We start from the raw sequence: 16,859 nt of genomic DNA, 5'->3' as shown, positions 1-16,859 counted from the left end.
TCTGCTTGTTAATTAGAAGACAAAAAATAGAAATGCCAACTTGACATTGTCTACGAATTGAAGTTGAAGGCCAGCGAGAAATAATTTCGGAATATGTACCCAGAAATACGGCTTCAGCTTATTAATGGTTATTAATTTGGAACATTTTAGCATTTGACGGAGAATTAATCAAAAACCGCATTCGGTTCGAAATCAAAGCGAATGCATTTCCCCCTGGGCGACTACAAAGTAAAAGCTGATTTATTTATTGGACCAAATCCCGGCCATAACTTAATGGAGAGCAATCCCCATCCTCAGACATGCCCGTTGTCGCCCCGTTAAAATCCGAGAGAATCTGTGGATCGCCCGGATCGCGCGGACCGCTGACTACAATACGGAAATGGAAGCGACCGCCTGGCGGTCTGCCTGATGGACAGTTGCGCCTTACTTTTTGCTCAGTTTGTTTAGACCCCGATATTCTCTAATGGCCAATGAAAAATCGGTCGAGACTCTTGCCCGAATTGACAATGAAAAATGATCATGGAACCATCAAACAGGCACTAAAGAGCCCAAACGAATGGCTATCAACTGGCGAAAGTGTCTCTGCTGGAAACCTTACTTGAATGCTTAAATTCTGATACACACACAAAATAAGAATCGTTATGCGATTGAAAACGGAAGTCCTACGATAAACAAACACATGTTCGAGAAAGATCGTAAGGGGAAGAGATAAACTGTTGGAATAAAGAGATTAATTGGGTGCAGAAATGCTTAATTTATTGTAGAAATAAACGAGAAATTTTAATTATGATAAAGAGCTTCTTCTAACCACTCTAACCAATAGATACAAATATTTCGTACACTTGAATGGCAATTGGTTGTTTATTTCACACTTTTTGAGGCTTGCCCAATCTTTAGAGATTCCATCAAATAGATCGCTTTTATAGCGCATCTAATGACTGCACTCTCTCCTGTACAGATCGAGGGATATACTCGTATCTTGTTTATTTGCTAGTTGTTTTCGTTTCGGTTTTCCAATGCTGGATACAAGCCAAAATTATGCATATGTGTAGACATTTTGCACAAGACCAGAGTTCTTATTTATAGACCCCCATCCACAGGGGTAAGGTTGGTGCTGTTGGGACGGAGACGGAGAGGGAGAGGGAGGAATGGGTAATGTCAAGTAAGTCACATGTACAAGTAGTAGCCCCTGCATTACGCGAATTGCGGTCATAAACAATTCTGTGTGTGCCCCAGCAAATACTTACTCGTAAAACCCGCCGAGAAATACCAAAACAGAAACTAATTTCTGCTCGCATTTGTATAAGATCTGGATCAGGTAAACATAATGTATATAAAACACATATCGTATCTCACCTTTTTGTGACTTTTGAAGACGGAACACTTGAACGTATCCGTGCTGGCGTCGCGCGCTATATAGCTGAATATCTTGAGATCGCTGCTGTCGTGGGACACGTAGAATATGCGGTATATGGGATGATTGAGCAACTCGATTTCCTCGGGGTCATTGGTCCAGTTTTTTTTCTAAAAGAAATTCCCCGTCAAAAGCTATTGATGGAATATTATGTATGACATTGACTTACTTTTCGGCGACGCTTCTTAAGAACAACGCGTACGCCATTTACCGATATGTGTATGGTGACCTTTCGCTTTTTCAGATTTTGCACTTTGCACTCGTACTGTTAGAGAAGAGAGAGAGAGAGAGAGAGATAGAGAACATATAGAGTGCATGTCGGAGTCAAAAGTGGGCCGCGTAATTCCAGAATTTTCAATTAACATTTGACTGCGTCTGACGGCTGGGCTAATGGCAAAGACATGACAATAACAAGCGCCAAATCTGCCTCGTCTCCCTTCCCATCAGCACAATGACTGACAGACAGGGCTAATATACATCCGCACACACACATACACACATGTTTCTGGCACAGCCAGGCCAAGGCGGTTTAAGCCAAGACACGCACGACCCGCCAGCAAGGAGAGGGAAGGCTGAAAAAGCCTCGTTACTTTTTATGCTACTAGGATGGCACTTTTTTCTGGTCTGGATTTTCCTTTCCTTTTACCATTTTCCAGCATTTTTCTTTTGGGGTGAGTGTGTGTGTGTACCTGTAATCAAAACGTGTGACGCTTCGAAAATTGTTGCCTGCTTTTGGGGGCAGGGAAAATTTAAAACCGCTACAAGCCTGTTCCAAAGTTTCTTTAATTTCCTGAAGGATATACAATGTACATACAAAGATCCGGGCTAAATAGCTGTGTAGCTTCGCGATTCCCGGATTCCGGAATACCAAAATTCATTTGCGGCCCACATGGCGTATGCTTGATAGATTCCGCCCAAGTACTTACCCTTATGCGACGCATGGCCTGAACAATCTCGGCGCGTGTGTTCGGTCGCGGCACCTCCTCCCAGCCGACAAACTGCAACGAGAAAAGCGGGAAAGAGTGTGAGTATTTGTATTACTGTTGATTGCTCCAAACAAAGGGTCTCAAGTCAAACAAAAGCTACAAAGGCCCTCGAGAGCGCTGCGGGCCGGGAGAGCCCTACAGATGGAGTGGACATGCCCATGTCCGTGCCTGTGCCCCTGCCCCTGCCCCTCTACCAAACTTTAAATTAAACAAATTAGCTGCCACACAAGCAAGTTTGCCAGCAAAGTTTCCCCCGCCAGCATTTAATGCGAGAAATCATTTAAATATAGCAGAGTCGGGCAATTCAGTTGCCAACAGCCTCGACACAGTAAACGGTTGCGGTAGCCGTATTTTTAGTTGGAGCATTTTCTAAATTTAAGCCAGCAATCGAGTGCAGTAGGCCCTTTTGTCAATGCTGTCCCAGAATGGTGCAGTAGTCTGTTCTTTCTACATCTGTGAGATGCCATTGATTTCACTATCATTTGGGCATACATTGAGCGGTAGCCTCTCAATCAAATTGATGGCCCAAAAATGAATCACAAAAGCCAAAATTTGTCGAGCACTTATTTCGTGGAATTGTTTGAATAACACAACAACAACAGCAACAGAAAATTGCAATTTTAGTGCAATATTTCGCGCTGTTGTTTCGGTGTTCAACGCCAAATGCAGCTCAAGGATAACAAATGCGTAGATATGGACCTAGATTTGCGAATTTTATTACAGTGACAACAACAATTTAAATGCAAAATGACAGATGAGAGAGAGCGAGACCGAGAGAGGGAGAGAGAGAGAGAGAGAGAAAGAGACGTGGGTGATGCCATCGCGGGTTGACAGTGACAAAATGTGCATGAGATAGCAGCACCACGCCTACCACGCCCATCACGCCGCCCACGCACTTGCCAAAATGGCGACAAATAACGCGCGACAATAATATATATATATGTACATATTTTTATGGATATACTCGTAATGTAGTAGCGAGGAAAGACAATCCTTGCTGGGAAAAATGGGAAAACCTTTCACAGAATCCCCACCTACCCCCACCCATTTGCCGAGCATATGTCTATTCTCTATTACGAGTATGATCTATGTCAAGTTGGGGTAAACAAATCGAAAGTTTTGCGCCAGATTGCGCCTAGATTTCTACGAATGCTGTGATGAATGCTCTCTGGCCCAAGGCGTGCGACTCGTCGTATAAGGTTCTGTTCCAAAAATATATCAGATAAATGTTTAAATTCGGTAGAAAATAGATTTTGGCACATTATTCTCGCAAAATTATGAAAGAAAACAATGTTAACGCTCTCCACTGATTGATTCGCAGCCCACACAAAGGCTCCACAGATTAATGCCATGTGCCCTAAAAGGCAGATATATTTTAACACAGAAAAAAAGAACAAAAGTTCATAAGCATGAAAGCCAAATGTTTATTTCAACCAAAAACATCAAACAGAAAAGCAAATTAATATAGATAACCACAAAAGATTAATCATGATGGAGTGAGATAAATATTTATAAGGTTAAGCACAAGGGAGTTTGAGAACCAAGAATAGAATGATTCCTGTCTGTATTAACAGAAGTATGACTTGCTGTTTAGTGCTCGTAATGATGAGTGAATATATTCATAAGAATGATCGTTAGAGAGTTATCCTATCAAAGGAGTTTACGCTCTAAGAGTGTACTTCCTTTTCTCCATAAATAAATATATGTATGTATGTATATATATTCTATATTTGCATGCAAATGCCGTTCGAAAGGTTATGAAACGAGGCTTTAAAAAACTCCCCACAAAAGCCATCCGGCAGTAAGCCCATAAAAAGCCATTTACACAACGGAAAAGAGCCAAAAGAAAAAGCAGCCAAAGGGAAACCCTCTCACTCTCGCCCACAAATATTTGGATTGCATTAAATTCATGCAAACACAAAGGGATAAGAGATACACAGGGCGCTTATCCTCTCCAGCTAGACAAATCCCCCGCGCAAATAAAATAAAGAAAGCCAACTCCAGAGTCCCGGCCAAACGCTGCTGCTTCTCTGCCTCCTCTGATACTTTTCTATTCCCAGCCCCATACCCCATACCCCATACACCATTTTCCTTTTCCATTTCCATTTCCATTCAAAATCCCTTTCCCAGTGCCATTCGCATCCCTTTTTTCACTTAAAAACCATTTCAGTGGGACGGCTCTATGTAAATAGCCGCTGGACTTTGCTCGTCGCTTCGTTTAAATTCATTTACTTTGATTAAAACCCTGACCAAGAGAGAAGACTAAAGTTTTATCTCTCTTCAGAGGGAAGGAGTGACGACTCTGCCGAATGGCCGAGTTCATAATTTATTTGAAGGCGAACTGTGTCTACCGTTAGACTTTTATGGCTGGTACGGTTAGGTCTCTTCCCAAGAGCTTTACGACCCGCATTACGTTTATCGATCAAGGCCCCGAGCTCTGTATTGTAATACCACTCACGTTTTTCAGACAATTTCCCTACAATTAATTGCCAGAGAATTGCAATCGATTTTCCCCTACTTTCAGTTCTATTTTCATACATTTGTTTATTTATGTATTCGATCATTCCAGTGAAAGACAAGTGAAAAGTCAAAAGCCACGCGGCTGGCCAACTTGACGTCAGCAGGTGTATAGGGATGGGGAAAACGCCTCAAAAGGTATCCCCAGGTACAAAAACTGCTACCCAAATTATAGCCTGTCACTTTTCACCGACAAATGGCAATTAAGCTGTGTTTAATTTCATCCCCAAATCCCGACTAATATCATCAGGAAAGTATCTGAAAAATCAGAAAGATTCAGAAAGGAGGGAAAACCGGAGATGGAAATGGAACGGGCGATGGCCGCTGGCCAACGACAAACAGATTAGAACAGCTTAGTTTATCCGCAAAAAAATGGGGGTAAAAAGTATGCAAAAAATGAATAAAGAAAAGCCCCAAAGCGTTTCGTAAAAAATCAGTAAAAAAGGATTTGGCCATGGCTAATGGCGCTGCAGGCTGGACAGGCTTTCATGTTCAGCTTTTCCTTTTCCTCTGGACTCTGGGCTCTGTACTCTTTTCACTCCTCTGCTCCTTTGCTCTTTTGGCTCTTTTGGATTTCCCTTTCAACAATGCGAAACATTTGTTTGTGCAGCCTTTCCAGCACCCAGAATCGGCGGCAGCAGCAACAGCAGCGTTCTTTCGCGTTGAAAACATAATTTTCGTCGGTTTATTTATAAAAATAAAATACCATTTTATATTTACACAGAGCCCCCTGACCCCCCACACCTGGTATAACTGGCGCAATTTTGTGTCGCACTGCCGCAGGGCATTACAATTTATTTTTGCTCTTTTCTGTTTTATAGAAATTTATGTAATGCTTATGGAAAGTAGTCTTTAAGTCAGATTAACACTTGGCAATGAGTTCGTATGCCTTCAGATTTTTGCATTCAAAGAGCTGTAAAATCATTTAAAACTCTATTTCATAAAAAACTATCCTTTGAAATAGTATCTAAGTAGTCGTATTTTTCTATCAAGGGGAAAGTGGAGTATTTGGAAAGAGATATATCTAGAAATTATCCATGGTCTTTACAGATCCCCGAGTTGGAACATGGAACTGCAGTTCCCTTGTCGAAACTCTTGTCGGATGACGCACAAATATTTATAAGTATATAGCGGAGGCAGCCATTGTTAGGACCAGCTCTCACCGCATCGAAGGCCAGAAGCTGCTTTCTAGCAATTGCCCGTTCTCAGCGCTGCGTACGAACTCTCATAGAATAGAATAGATTTCCGGTAATCAGGCTTAATATAGTCCTGCTGGCGATGCAGGGTATTCTTGGCAACCGGCATGACTCTGGTAAGAGGCAGGATTTCCAAATAAGCCTCCCCTTGCCCCCGTTCCACGCGTATGATTAGCATGGATTAGTATGGTGGCGACTCCGTCACTATTATCAGGACTGGAGAAAAGGGTGAGAGGATGTGAAGTATAAATTCTCGGAAAATAATATCCTGCCAGCTATAGATATACGAAGCTAACAATTTTGGTGCCGCTGTTCGATATGTTGAAACATTTTTATAGTGCGATAGTATTTTGAACAATTAGGTCTTTAGTTGTTCGTAGGGGTAACAGCAATTTACATAACATTTGTACCGATTTGTAAGGCATATTTTTGGGCTGACAAACAATTTTCACAATGCTTCCAGAAAGCTTTTTCTTAATCCCCATGGTCATCCATTGAGTGGTGTTTCTGTTAAATAAATAAAATATTTAAAAAAACATGCAGCACAATGGTAGGTATATATCATACGTACATATGTGTCCCCTATGATAATCGTTTTTTATGGACTACACATGTACAAAAATAAGCAGAAAAACTATTGCATACTTTTCTGGGATATATTTCACAGAGAACAACAGAACGGGAAAAAGCTCTTTCCCTCTCTTTCAAAGTTCTCTTTGACCAGAAAAACGACATGTGTAAGAAATTTAAAAATGAATTGGAAAAATAGAATGAAAAAATTAAAAAAGAATTGGGAAATTGTGAAAAACTGAACGAAAATAGATTGTCTAGTTGTCTGTATTTATCAGTAGTAAATTGACGCTGTTTATTGGAACATTTAATTGGCCACTTTTTAAGTGCTCTTCGATGGAAATTCGTTTGTAATATGGTTTATTGGGGATTTGATGGCTTCATTTGTTTATCGGTGGATGGAATTAATGTTTGTGGTCTAGGAAAAATTAAAATAAAATAATAAAGCTTGACAGTACTGGGTGTTTATGCACTGCTCTCTCAGTGGACATGTCTTGGCCAGAGTTCTTGTTTCGCATGCGGTAACGGGAAAAAGAAGTCCGACTCCAACGAAGAAAGAAATTTAAAAATAAAAAAATCAACAGCACAAAGTTAAACATGAAATGCAAAGCCAGACGAAAGGAGAAGCTGAAATGCCCCCAGCAGTCCCAAGAGTTTCCGCTAATAATGTTAATTCTATTGCCACCTACCTCCGAGAACTCACCCAGAAAGCACCGAAGAAAGCTCTCAGAGAAACCTCCCCCCCCCAGAAGCCTCTTCTAGAGTCTTCCCACAGAACACCTCCTCTAGAAACCGCCGCAGATAATCAGCAAGCAGCTCGGTCTTGTTCTGCTTCCCAGTTTCCTTTTGTTTTGCTTTCATCTCGAGTTTTAGTTTTGTGCTGTCTTGTCCTTCCTTCCTTCCTTGCCAACTTCCTGTCTTCCCATTGCGTCCATTGTTGTTGCGTAACTGAACTTCCTTTGGCCCAGTCCCTGCTCCTTCCTACTGCCATTTCATTAGCCTCATCCACAACCAGGAGGCAACTTAATGAGATGGCGTGCAAAACTTTTCTCCTCTCTCCATTTCGCTCCGCACATCTTCTGTGTTCTGGCGTTTTTCTGTGCTATGCATAACTTTGGGCATTTGGCTTGTGCTTAATTTAAAACAATTATTTGACGAGCTGTAAGTGGCCAAGGCCGCAGGCCAACTGAGAGACCGAGCCCGAGAACGAACCCAACCCAAATCAAAGGTTGACCGCACCAGCAAGGCACAAAAAAGGCAGCCATTGAAAACTTTAAACTGAAAATCAACAGTTTGGCAAACCAACAAACAAACAAGCCAACCAGAGGATGGGGATAAAGAGAAACAAACTGAAACTTTACTCCTCCAGTTAAATGATTCTCCTCCTCGAATTGTAGTCTTCCATCGAAATGCAAATGCAAGTGAAAATCACCTCCCTATTATATCTCAACTATGGTAATTTACAGCGAAACTACTCGTACAACTCGTACAACTCGTGGCTGCAAGCTAACATTTCGCGGCTCAGATGCCAACTGCAAACAAATGAGTTTGCGTTGGTCCAGCGAAATAAATCATGTCGGGCAGGGGTTTTTGGGTTAGAAATGCTCCTAGTATCAGCCAGTGCTAAAGTGCAGAGTCAGGCAGCCTAAGTGGCGTGAAATGAAATGCTTTCTTTGGACCAACACTCGCGGCAACAAGTTAAGTGCAAGTTAAATCAACAACTGAATTTCCCCCGTGCTAAACAGCAGCAAAGAGAGCCAGCTCAGAAGGTGCCAATGGCATGTCCAGAAGTCAGGGGATATAGGAGCTTGTATACCCTCACAGAAGCTTGAAGAGTACACAGGCTTTTCCGTTTTAACGAGTAAAAACATTTGTAATCTTATTCAGTCCTCATTTATCCACAGAATTCAAGCCGATCGCAGCGATCGTATTAGTATATGAAGATCTGTCATAAGAGTGATCAATTGTAAGCTCAAGCCCTAGTAACATATGTTTAGCTTTCTGCATAGCCCTCAAAAATATTCCACTGCAAGGGTATTCCTAGCTCTGACAAACCAAATACACAGTTTTTCTTTCATTTTGTGCTCATCCTCTCCAGTTGGCCATAAAAGTGCATGTGTGATAGCGCTGGGAGTTGCCTGGTAGCTGGAGCTGGAGCCCCCAGACAGGTAATAAAAGCCAGAGACCTGCACACAATTCTCAGATTGCTTTCTTTCGAGGCATAAGTATTTGCATAAGCCTGACGTGAGTATCTTCACTTTGATTAGTCCATGCCAAAGCGTTTTATTGAAGACAGCGGGTACATTACTCATCCTATCAATGCCTAGCCCCCAGACCTGAGTGGTGGTAATAGTACGTCGTTTCCGGCGACAGAAGACAGAGGACAGACTGTCAGACCCGATGAACTCGATGGAAAAGGTACGAGTACATTAAAAATTCATACAAATTATGCTTTGCGCTTTATGCGCCTCACACATAAAAACCCGTAAAGCTCTAAGCTAATAATAAACGACTTTACTCGCAAGCCGCGTCGAAAGAAATGGAAAAGCAAAGAAAAAACTCTTGCCCCACGATAAGCAATTATCTGACAGATAAAAAAGGGGGAAGGAAGAGTAGATAGTTGCATTCTTTGTTTGTTCTTTGTTACGACTTTCGCTGCGAGAGTCTAGGCCACACTTCATTAACCCCCCCTGCCCTGCCCTGCCCTGCCCACAGAATCTCCCCACTCAATTGTGGAGTGTCAAGTTTTATTAGCCCTCTGGGCTGCACAGGGCTGTACACAGTTCCAGAGTTCGATGCGGGAAAAAGTAAAAGTTTCTTTTGGCTGCTGTCCAGCGTTGACCCATATATATTCCTTGGTCTTGGACAGAAATTTCGGTTTTCTTTCGATTCTGTTTAGACAAAAGCGATTCGGAATGAAAATGCATTATGCAAATGCAGCTGCAGCATCATGGGTTTTCTATATACTACATATTTTTGTCCGCTGTCGAGGTCGCAGCGGGTCTCTGATGGATGTGTGTGTGTGTGTGTGGAGACAATGGATATGCCTTGTATGCCACATGTAATTGAAAATCGAATGAGGCATGAAGGCATATCTATCTCAAGAAGATATCTCTATACGGCATTGCTGCTCAAGCTTCAACGTGGAATGTGGTAAAGTTTTCCCCCTTGAAAAACTTTAAGAGATTTATTTGATTCGGAGTTCGTTTCATGGCTGGACAGGAACCACACAATACCGGTAAAGTTCTCCAGTCAAAGGTAAAATCAATAAACAAGTTACCAAAACCACCCCTCAATAGGAACCTACCACCACCCACCCCATGGACTTAAGCCATAAACAATGGTGTGCCTGAATTACCGGCTCGGGTCTCCGGGTCTCCGGCTCCCCGGTTCTCCGGTTCCTGAGTACAGGGTGTACACTGTGTGCAGTGTGTACCAGGGTTCGGACGGAGGGCGACAAAGCGTGTACAAGTTGAACAATAATAACAAAGCAGAAAATCAATTGGAAGTACTTAAGCAAACAATGGACCAAAGTAATGAAAGAGCAGGCCAACAAAAACCAATCCCCAAAAAAACAAAAAAAAAACAAAACGAAGGAGAACAATAAAGGCCTCTTTCGGGGCAGTCTCTGTTTCGATAGCAAGTGGCGTCTAATTTAGCACAAGACGATTATTTAGATATCAGCAACAACCACTGCAATTACGGCCCTCATTCTTCCCAGAGATGGGGCCCAGAAGAGCGGAGAGTCAAAGTGCGAAAAGAAATTAAAATAAATAAATTGCGTGCCCCACACACGCACGCAGGGGAGTGCCGCGGAGTGTGGGGCGTATGAGTAATGCGTCACAGAATCTAAACGAGCGGAAGCATTTAATTAGCGGCTTTAATAATTCAATCAGCGTTATGTGTGCTCTTCGTCTCTCTCTTCTCTCTACCCTTCTATTGTGCGTGTTTTTGGCTGACCGCTAATTTTTATACAACAATTTAACAATGTTATTATCGTTCGAATTTCGGTTTTCGTGTCTTCTTTTTGGCGGGTGTACGTTTCACAGACAAGTGCTAAATGGGCTTAAACGATTGATGCCTCAAATTATCGAAAATTTCAATGGATTTTTCTCTGCCTGGTCACACAATTTGTAGAATGCTGTAGAAGGGGGAATGGGGATGAATGTGGGGGCCTGCGGCTGCCTTTGTAACGAGTCCTGTGGCTTTTGGGGGTGGCTTCAGGGATCTTTTGGGGGTGCAGGCATTCAGCTGTTGCTTAGGCCCTTGGTGGCTTTTTGTTTTGCCACCTGCTGGGTTGCCAGGCGGCGGCTTCCATTACTGGTTTATGGGCTAATGAACTCTCCTTAATTAGGTTAGCGGTTTTGCTCCAGCCCAAAACTTAACACAAATATTACACTGATCGCTGTGGCGCGGGGGAACAGGGAGAGGAGGAGGGGGAGGGGGAGAAGATATGCAAATTAGTTGAAACATTATTGGTTTCGTGTTGACAGAGAAATCTCTGGCTGCTTCTGATGCGACTTTAAAGCGTTAAAATTGCAAATGCCCGACGCACGCACATATAAGGCAGAAATTGCAATGCCATAAATTGCCAGACGGCCAACACGGCAATGGTCAATGCCAATGATGGCCAAGAGGACGCAGGCAAGGCGCTGAGAGTGTTTCGCAGCGAGTGCTTAATGAAAAAGTAGGAAAAACAAGCAGCCAGCCAGAAGCAGAAGCAGAAGGCAAGGCAAGGCCTGGTCAAGTCTGGTCTGGTCTGGCATGGCCTGGCCTGGCCTGGTCAACAGCCATTGATGTTCAAGAACAGACAAACAGAGGAGACAGAGCTAGACGGAGTAAAAACCATCAAAGCCAGCGCCAAATGTTGGCCTAAGCCGGGGAACATGGAACATGGCCATGTCCAATGTGCGTGCATCTTGGCCTGCAAACTGCAACTGACTTTTGTCCACCCCACCGTCATCCCATCCTACTCGAATCCATGACCATATCGATGCTGCTGCTGCTGCGAGCTTTGATTTGATGGCCATGTGTCTCCATGTTCGCTTTCTGTTTCTCTCCATCTCTATGTCTCTTCCAGCATTTCACTTTAGCCAGCCCCTCGCTTCTCGGCAGGGGAGTGAGTGAAATCCAGAGACTCGAACCCGGACAATCCGTGGATCAGCCTCCCAAATGACTGCATCCGCCGAGCGAAAATAGAGGAGAATCTTCTGCTATGAAGTAATTTCATGCCATTCCAGACAGCTTTGCCAAACCGAACCGAACCGTAATTATATTCAATTCCAGGCCATTCACAGCAGCAGCAAGTGCAAAACTAATTTCAACAAACGATGCCAAAATGATAGCACACTCAGAGCTCCGATTCGGATCCAGTTTCGTTATTGTTCTCCGTACAGAAGCGTCAATTGCCTAACTAGAACAAAAGCAGCAGCAGTATCAGCTACAGCTTCAGCTACAGCCACAGCCACAGCAACAGCAACAGAGCTCTGTCATGCATTCGCCTTTCCCATTTCCCATTAGCAGAGTAAATATAATTACTAAGGCTAACTGGGGCAACAAAAATGTCAGGGAAAAGCCAGGAAAGCCAGGCAGGCCACTGCCACTCTTAGCCAGGCCATGCGAAGCGCATAAATGCATGTTCAAGTGAATTTATGCAGGCAGGCCAGACAATGCAGCTTAGATCCTCTGGAGCATCCTCTTCGGGCATCTGGCTTCTATGCCAGGCCCAGATTACACACACACACACATACACACAAGCACCGAGGAACAGGACACGTGCTTGTTAACGTAATGTGAACACCTCACACTAGCAGATTACACCCCTAGCTCCGTCGCCCCCTTCGGCCACCACCCCTTTGAATATGTTAAGTGGCAGCCGCGATACCGTTGCGTATGAGCATTATTTGCTGCACGTGTGTGCATGCTGCAATCTCAATGGAATGCAATTTGCCATTTTAAAGCCTCACAAGCCTCACAAGCCTCGTGCAATTAATTTTGCGATGAAAGAAAGTCAAGTTTGAGTTTTGTGGCACAAATGACAAATGGCCTGCACATGCCCCAAACTTGGAATTGGACAAAAGTTGCAGCTCGTAAGACGAATGTGCAGCATTTTCTCAGATTTGACAGCTGCTGACATGTGAAGGCAGGACGCAGGGTCCCTGTCCCTGTCTGTGTTTCTGTCTGTGTCTGTGTCTCTGTCTGTGTCCGTTTCTGTGCGGGCTCTTTTATTTTCCATCAAAGTTCGGACCCAATGGTGTGAAGAAATCATTTTTCTTTGGGAAAGTTTTTGGTCGTACGGTAAAAAATACGTAAAATTACATTTAGTTTTCGTGGGTATATCACAAAATTTTCCGCCACATTTCGAAAAGTTAATTCTACTAATAGTTCAGAAAAATGTATCCGAAAATCAATATGCCTGACGCGTGGCCTCAACGGAAATGTTTCGGGGTCGTAAAAGAAATGATAAAATGAATAATATTCTTTATTTTCTTTTTTTTTTTGGTTCGGGAGGGGAACACTGCCTAGTGACACGCAACATGGGAGTTATGAAGCAGGGAAAAAGGGTGTGGCTATCCAAAAAAAAAAAAAACTGTCACACATTAAGGAAAGCGGGAAAAACGAAATAAACAAAAAGACAACTCTTAACGGTTTCTTCCGATTATCCGACTATGGAGTACCCGTTACATTCAGGCAACAGTTAAATGAAACTTTCCTTATTCAGGCAGAACCACATGCGGTTCCGCTTGCTCTTTCAGTCTTCTAGAACATCATAGATTGTACAATTTCTAGGACCACAAACGAGTCGTCAATTGCCACAGTACGAGTATACCCTACTCTCTATGGCTACCACGTAGAGGAAAATGCTTCAAAGATACGTATTGTGTGTGCTTCCCTGCAGCGATCTGTTAATGATACTTTCCCGGTGAAAATCACCAGCGAAATGGCGTACAAAAAAACGAAACGAAACGAACTCGAAACGAGGACACGCACATTATATAGCAATTTGCGACTGTTGCAACTGCAACTGCGAGCAAAGCAGCGCTCGACTTTCGCGACTGCAAGGCACAAAAAAGTTTGAAGCAATTTGGATTTGGGAATGGGAATGGGATTGGGGGCCACTTTTTCACCGCTCCGCTTTTTGTTGACTGTTGGCCGCCGTCTCACGCAACGTGTATGGCGTATGGTGACCAATAAGGACACACTGCCACAATTGTTGCTGTTCGTGAGAAAAGTCAATGTCAAGGTGTCGGTAGCGATTTTCTATTAATACTTGTCGATGCGATACTATATTTATTTGCTATTCGCTGAATGTTTGGCATTGTTGAGTGCCTGAATGTGCATTCGATTGCCCCTCTGACGGCGGGGGGGGAGGCTCATTAATTATTTATGAAACATACCAAGATGGAATGCCATGATTCATCCCACAAAATGCATTCAATAAAATGTACGAGTATTCTCTGTGCCCCAGCCGCTGCCCCTGCCCCTGCCACTGCCACTGCCCCTGCCACACGGCATCGATGTTTTTGCTCTAACTCAATTGTTCTGTAACATAAGATAAATTGTCTGTGAGTGGCAGTGAAAAGCCAGCAACGCTTCATTTTGCCAATTTTGTAATTCAATTTGTCGTCAACCTACGGGAAAAACGTTCTCATTCCTTCTCTGCTCCACTCTGTTCTGCTCTGCTCTGCTCTTCTCTGCCTGTCTGTCCATTCTTTTAATTGACAAAATTGATTAAAATGTTGCTTAACATTTTTCGCCAAAAACTGACATTTATCTTAATGGCTGGGAAAATGTCGTTCGTTGGGGAAATAGAAAAAGCCCGAAATGTGCACCGATGAAATGGCTCCATCCAGCAGAGACATTTTCGAAAGATGGAGCTCTTAATTAGATAATGGTTGTCAGCGCAGTTTGTAAATTGAATTTCTGTCTGAGATAAATGGAAAGTTAAGTGATGGAAGGAGACATTTGCTGCTTCAATGAAAAGTTATAGAAAAAAGACAAACACAAAAAATTTCAGAGAATACAGAGAACCCATTCAGCTTCATTGAAATATCACAAACATTTCTATGGTTTCGTTTTTCTCTCTCTCTCTCTCTCGGAATATCTTTTCCCTTTTCTCTCATGCTGGGCTAAAATGAATACCATGTCATGCCCGCATTTTCGGTATTCCGCTACCGTTTTGATGGGTCTGGCCCACCCGGAATACATAATCTCTTTCACAACATTCTCATGGCATTTCAAACACTGTCCATGGATTTTGCCGCCTTTTTGCTTTATTTTTATCCGTTGAAATTCAAAGACTTTTCTGTGGCATAGTTTTGGTTGCCAAAAAAGATAGAATATTTCTATGATTTAGTAGCAAATGGATCCATGCTCTCTGAACGTTTATAATTTATTTATTGTACGGATGTATGGTGTATGTATGGTGTGCCATTGAGCGACTGCTGACACGATATCCACGCCCCTGCCGTCCTTCCCCCATCGATAGTTTTCGGTTGTCATTTGTTTATAACGACACTCGGATGTTGCGCAAAGAGCGAAAATATACTCGATCTTCTCTTAAATATTTCGATATGACACACATTAAAGGTGCAAGGAAGGTGGAAGAAAGATTTATGAGTTTGGAGAAGCAATGTGCGGCAACTACTTCCGCCCCGGATGTCAAGCATGTGGCAGACAAATGTTCTCCAACTATTCGATGTTTGGTCTTTGGTCTTTGGCCTTTTGCCTTGCTCTCAAGTGCCTGCCACACTGCAATGCACTTGACACGTTTCCAAGGAGCATTTCTAAGGACTTTGGACAGTTTCCAAGGCGCTTGGCGAAAAACTTGGCCTGCAGAAATCCTTTTGAGAGCTTTGACTGTGTGTGACTGGCATTTTTATAGGCTGCAGCTGAATTACCGACACATTTTCTATTTCTATTTGCCATTTCCTGAACCTTCGGTTCTAGACTGCCCCCGAGACGCCACCCTCAGCATCTACTCAGCCGCACTCAACTCATTTAACTAATCAAAAGTAATTTTAATCAAAGGGAAAAACCTTTGCCCCAGGCACAGGCACTGGCACTGGTACCGGGACAGATAACAGATAACAGAAACCAGACGGAGCAAAAGCAATTAAAGCCACGTGCAAAGTTTGCCCAAGGTTCGGCAAAAGTTTTCATCTAGGTAGAGGGAACTCCACTCCAGAAAGAAGGATTACTGTTCGATTTTTCCCGTATTTGTCTTGGCAAAGATCAGAGGGAAAGGACCTGGGTCCTGGACCTAGCTTGGCCTCTCCTTAGGCAGCGATAGGGGGCTTGGACTTGGGCATGGGTTGGGAGTGGTGTTTTCCAAAAGGAAAAGCTCGGTTAAGCAAACTTAATTAATAAACGAGAGGCGCAGCTGAGGGGAGGCTAGACACTCGCTCTTCTCCCTTCTGTCGTCGTCGTTGCGAGGAATCGAAACTCATTAAAAACTTCCGCTGCGGTTTTCATTAAAGCCAGCTGCTGACACGCCCACTCATACGCAGTACGAAGGATGCTGCTGCTGCCATTGTCTTCTATTAATATGTCAAGACTCGAGCACACACATTGTGCCGGCAAATAAATTTGAATAATTAAACGCCCCACAAAGAAAAGCATCCGACGGAAGCTGAAATAGAGGCGGAACAGATGTCCTTTTATTTTCGGCAAGCTGTTGCCTCCTCTCGCCACCACTCATTATACAGCAAGAGAGATATGGGGGGACACAAAGACAGAGACAAATAAAGCAAAGATAATCGGGTCTAGCAAAGTGCAGCCCCACACAAAAATAGACCAAAGCGACAGCTTGACAAACTAATGACAAAGGCCCAAACGGAATGAAGTGGTGGTCCCTTGGCCAACAAGAAGAAGATCCCAGCTGCCAGATAGCCAAAAGGGAAAAACGGCAGAGCCAGTCCCGAGCCCCTAGGCTTTCGGTTAGCTCATTAAAAATGAGAGTGCCTCAGAAGAGTAGCCAGGACCGGGCCAGAGCCAGGCCAGGGCCAGGGCCAACAAGTGCCAAAGTCACAATTTTAATTTTCCACAGAAACAACACAACACAACACAACAAAACAGAACAGAACAGCAGTACCAACTGTTTGTTCTGGTCAGGATGGGTTAGAGAGGTTTCTCCTTTCTCCTCTCTCCTCCCATGTTTGCCTAATCTTTAGTGAA

The 16,859-nt window shown here is 43.4% G+C and overlaps 1 protein-coding gene across 3 annotated transcripts in view; it reads right to left on the bottom strand.

The window, feature by feature from the left end:
* LOC108153181 (capon-like protein) overlaps window positions 1-16,859 on the bottom strand; it is a 45,131-nt gene that overhangs the window by 13,668 nt on the left and 14,604 nt on the right. For all 3 annotated transcript variants that reach the window (XM_017282992.2, XM_033386836.1, XM_017282988.2), the window contains 3 exons: window positions 2,341-2,412; window positions 1,584-1,679; window positions 1,357-1,524 (listed from right to left, as the gene is read on the bottom strand). In XM_017282992.2, coding sequence (XP_017138481.1) covers window positions 1,357-1,524; window positions 1,584-1,679; window positions 2,341-2,412 — 336 coding nt within the window. The remainder of the gene's footprint in view (window positions 1-1,356; window positions 1,525-1,583; window positions 1,680-2,340; window positions 2,413-16,859) is intronic.

The sequence above is a fragment of the Drosophila miranda genome, chromosome XR, assembly GCF_003369915.1.
Source record: "Drosophila miranda strain MSH22 chromosome XR, D.miranda_PacBio2.1, whole genome shotgun sequence".
Classification (NCBI taxonomy): Eukaryota; Metazoa; Arthropoda; class Insecta; order Diptera; family Drosophilidae; genus Drosophila; species Drosophila miranda.
The sequence above is the reverse complement of the archived record's forward strand: the minus strand, read 5'-3'. Positions and strand labels throughout refer to the sequence as shown.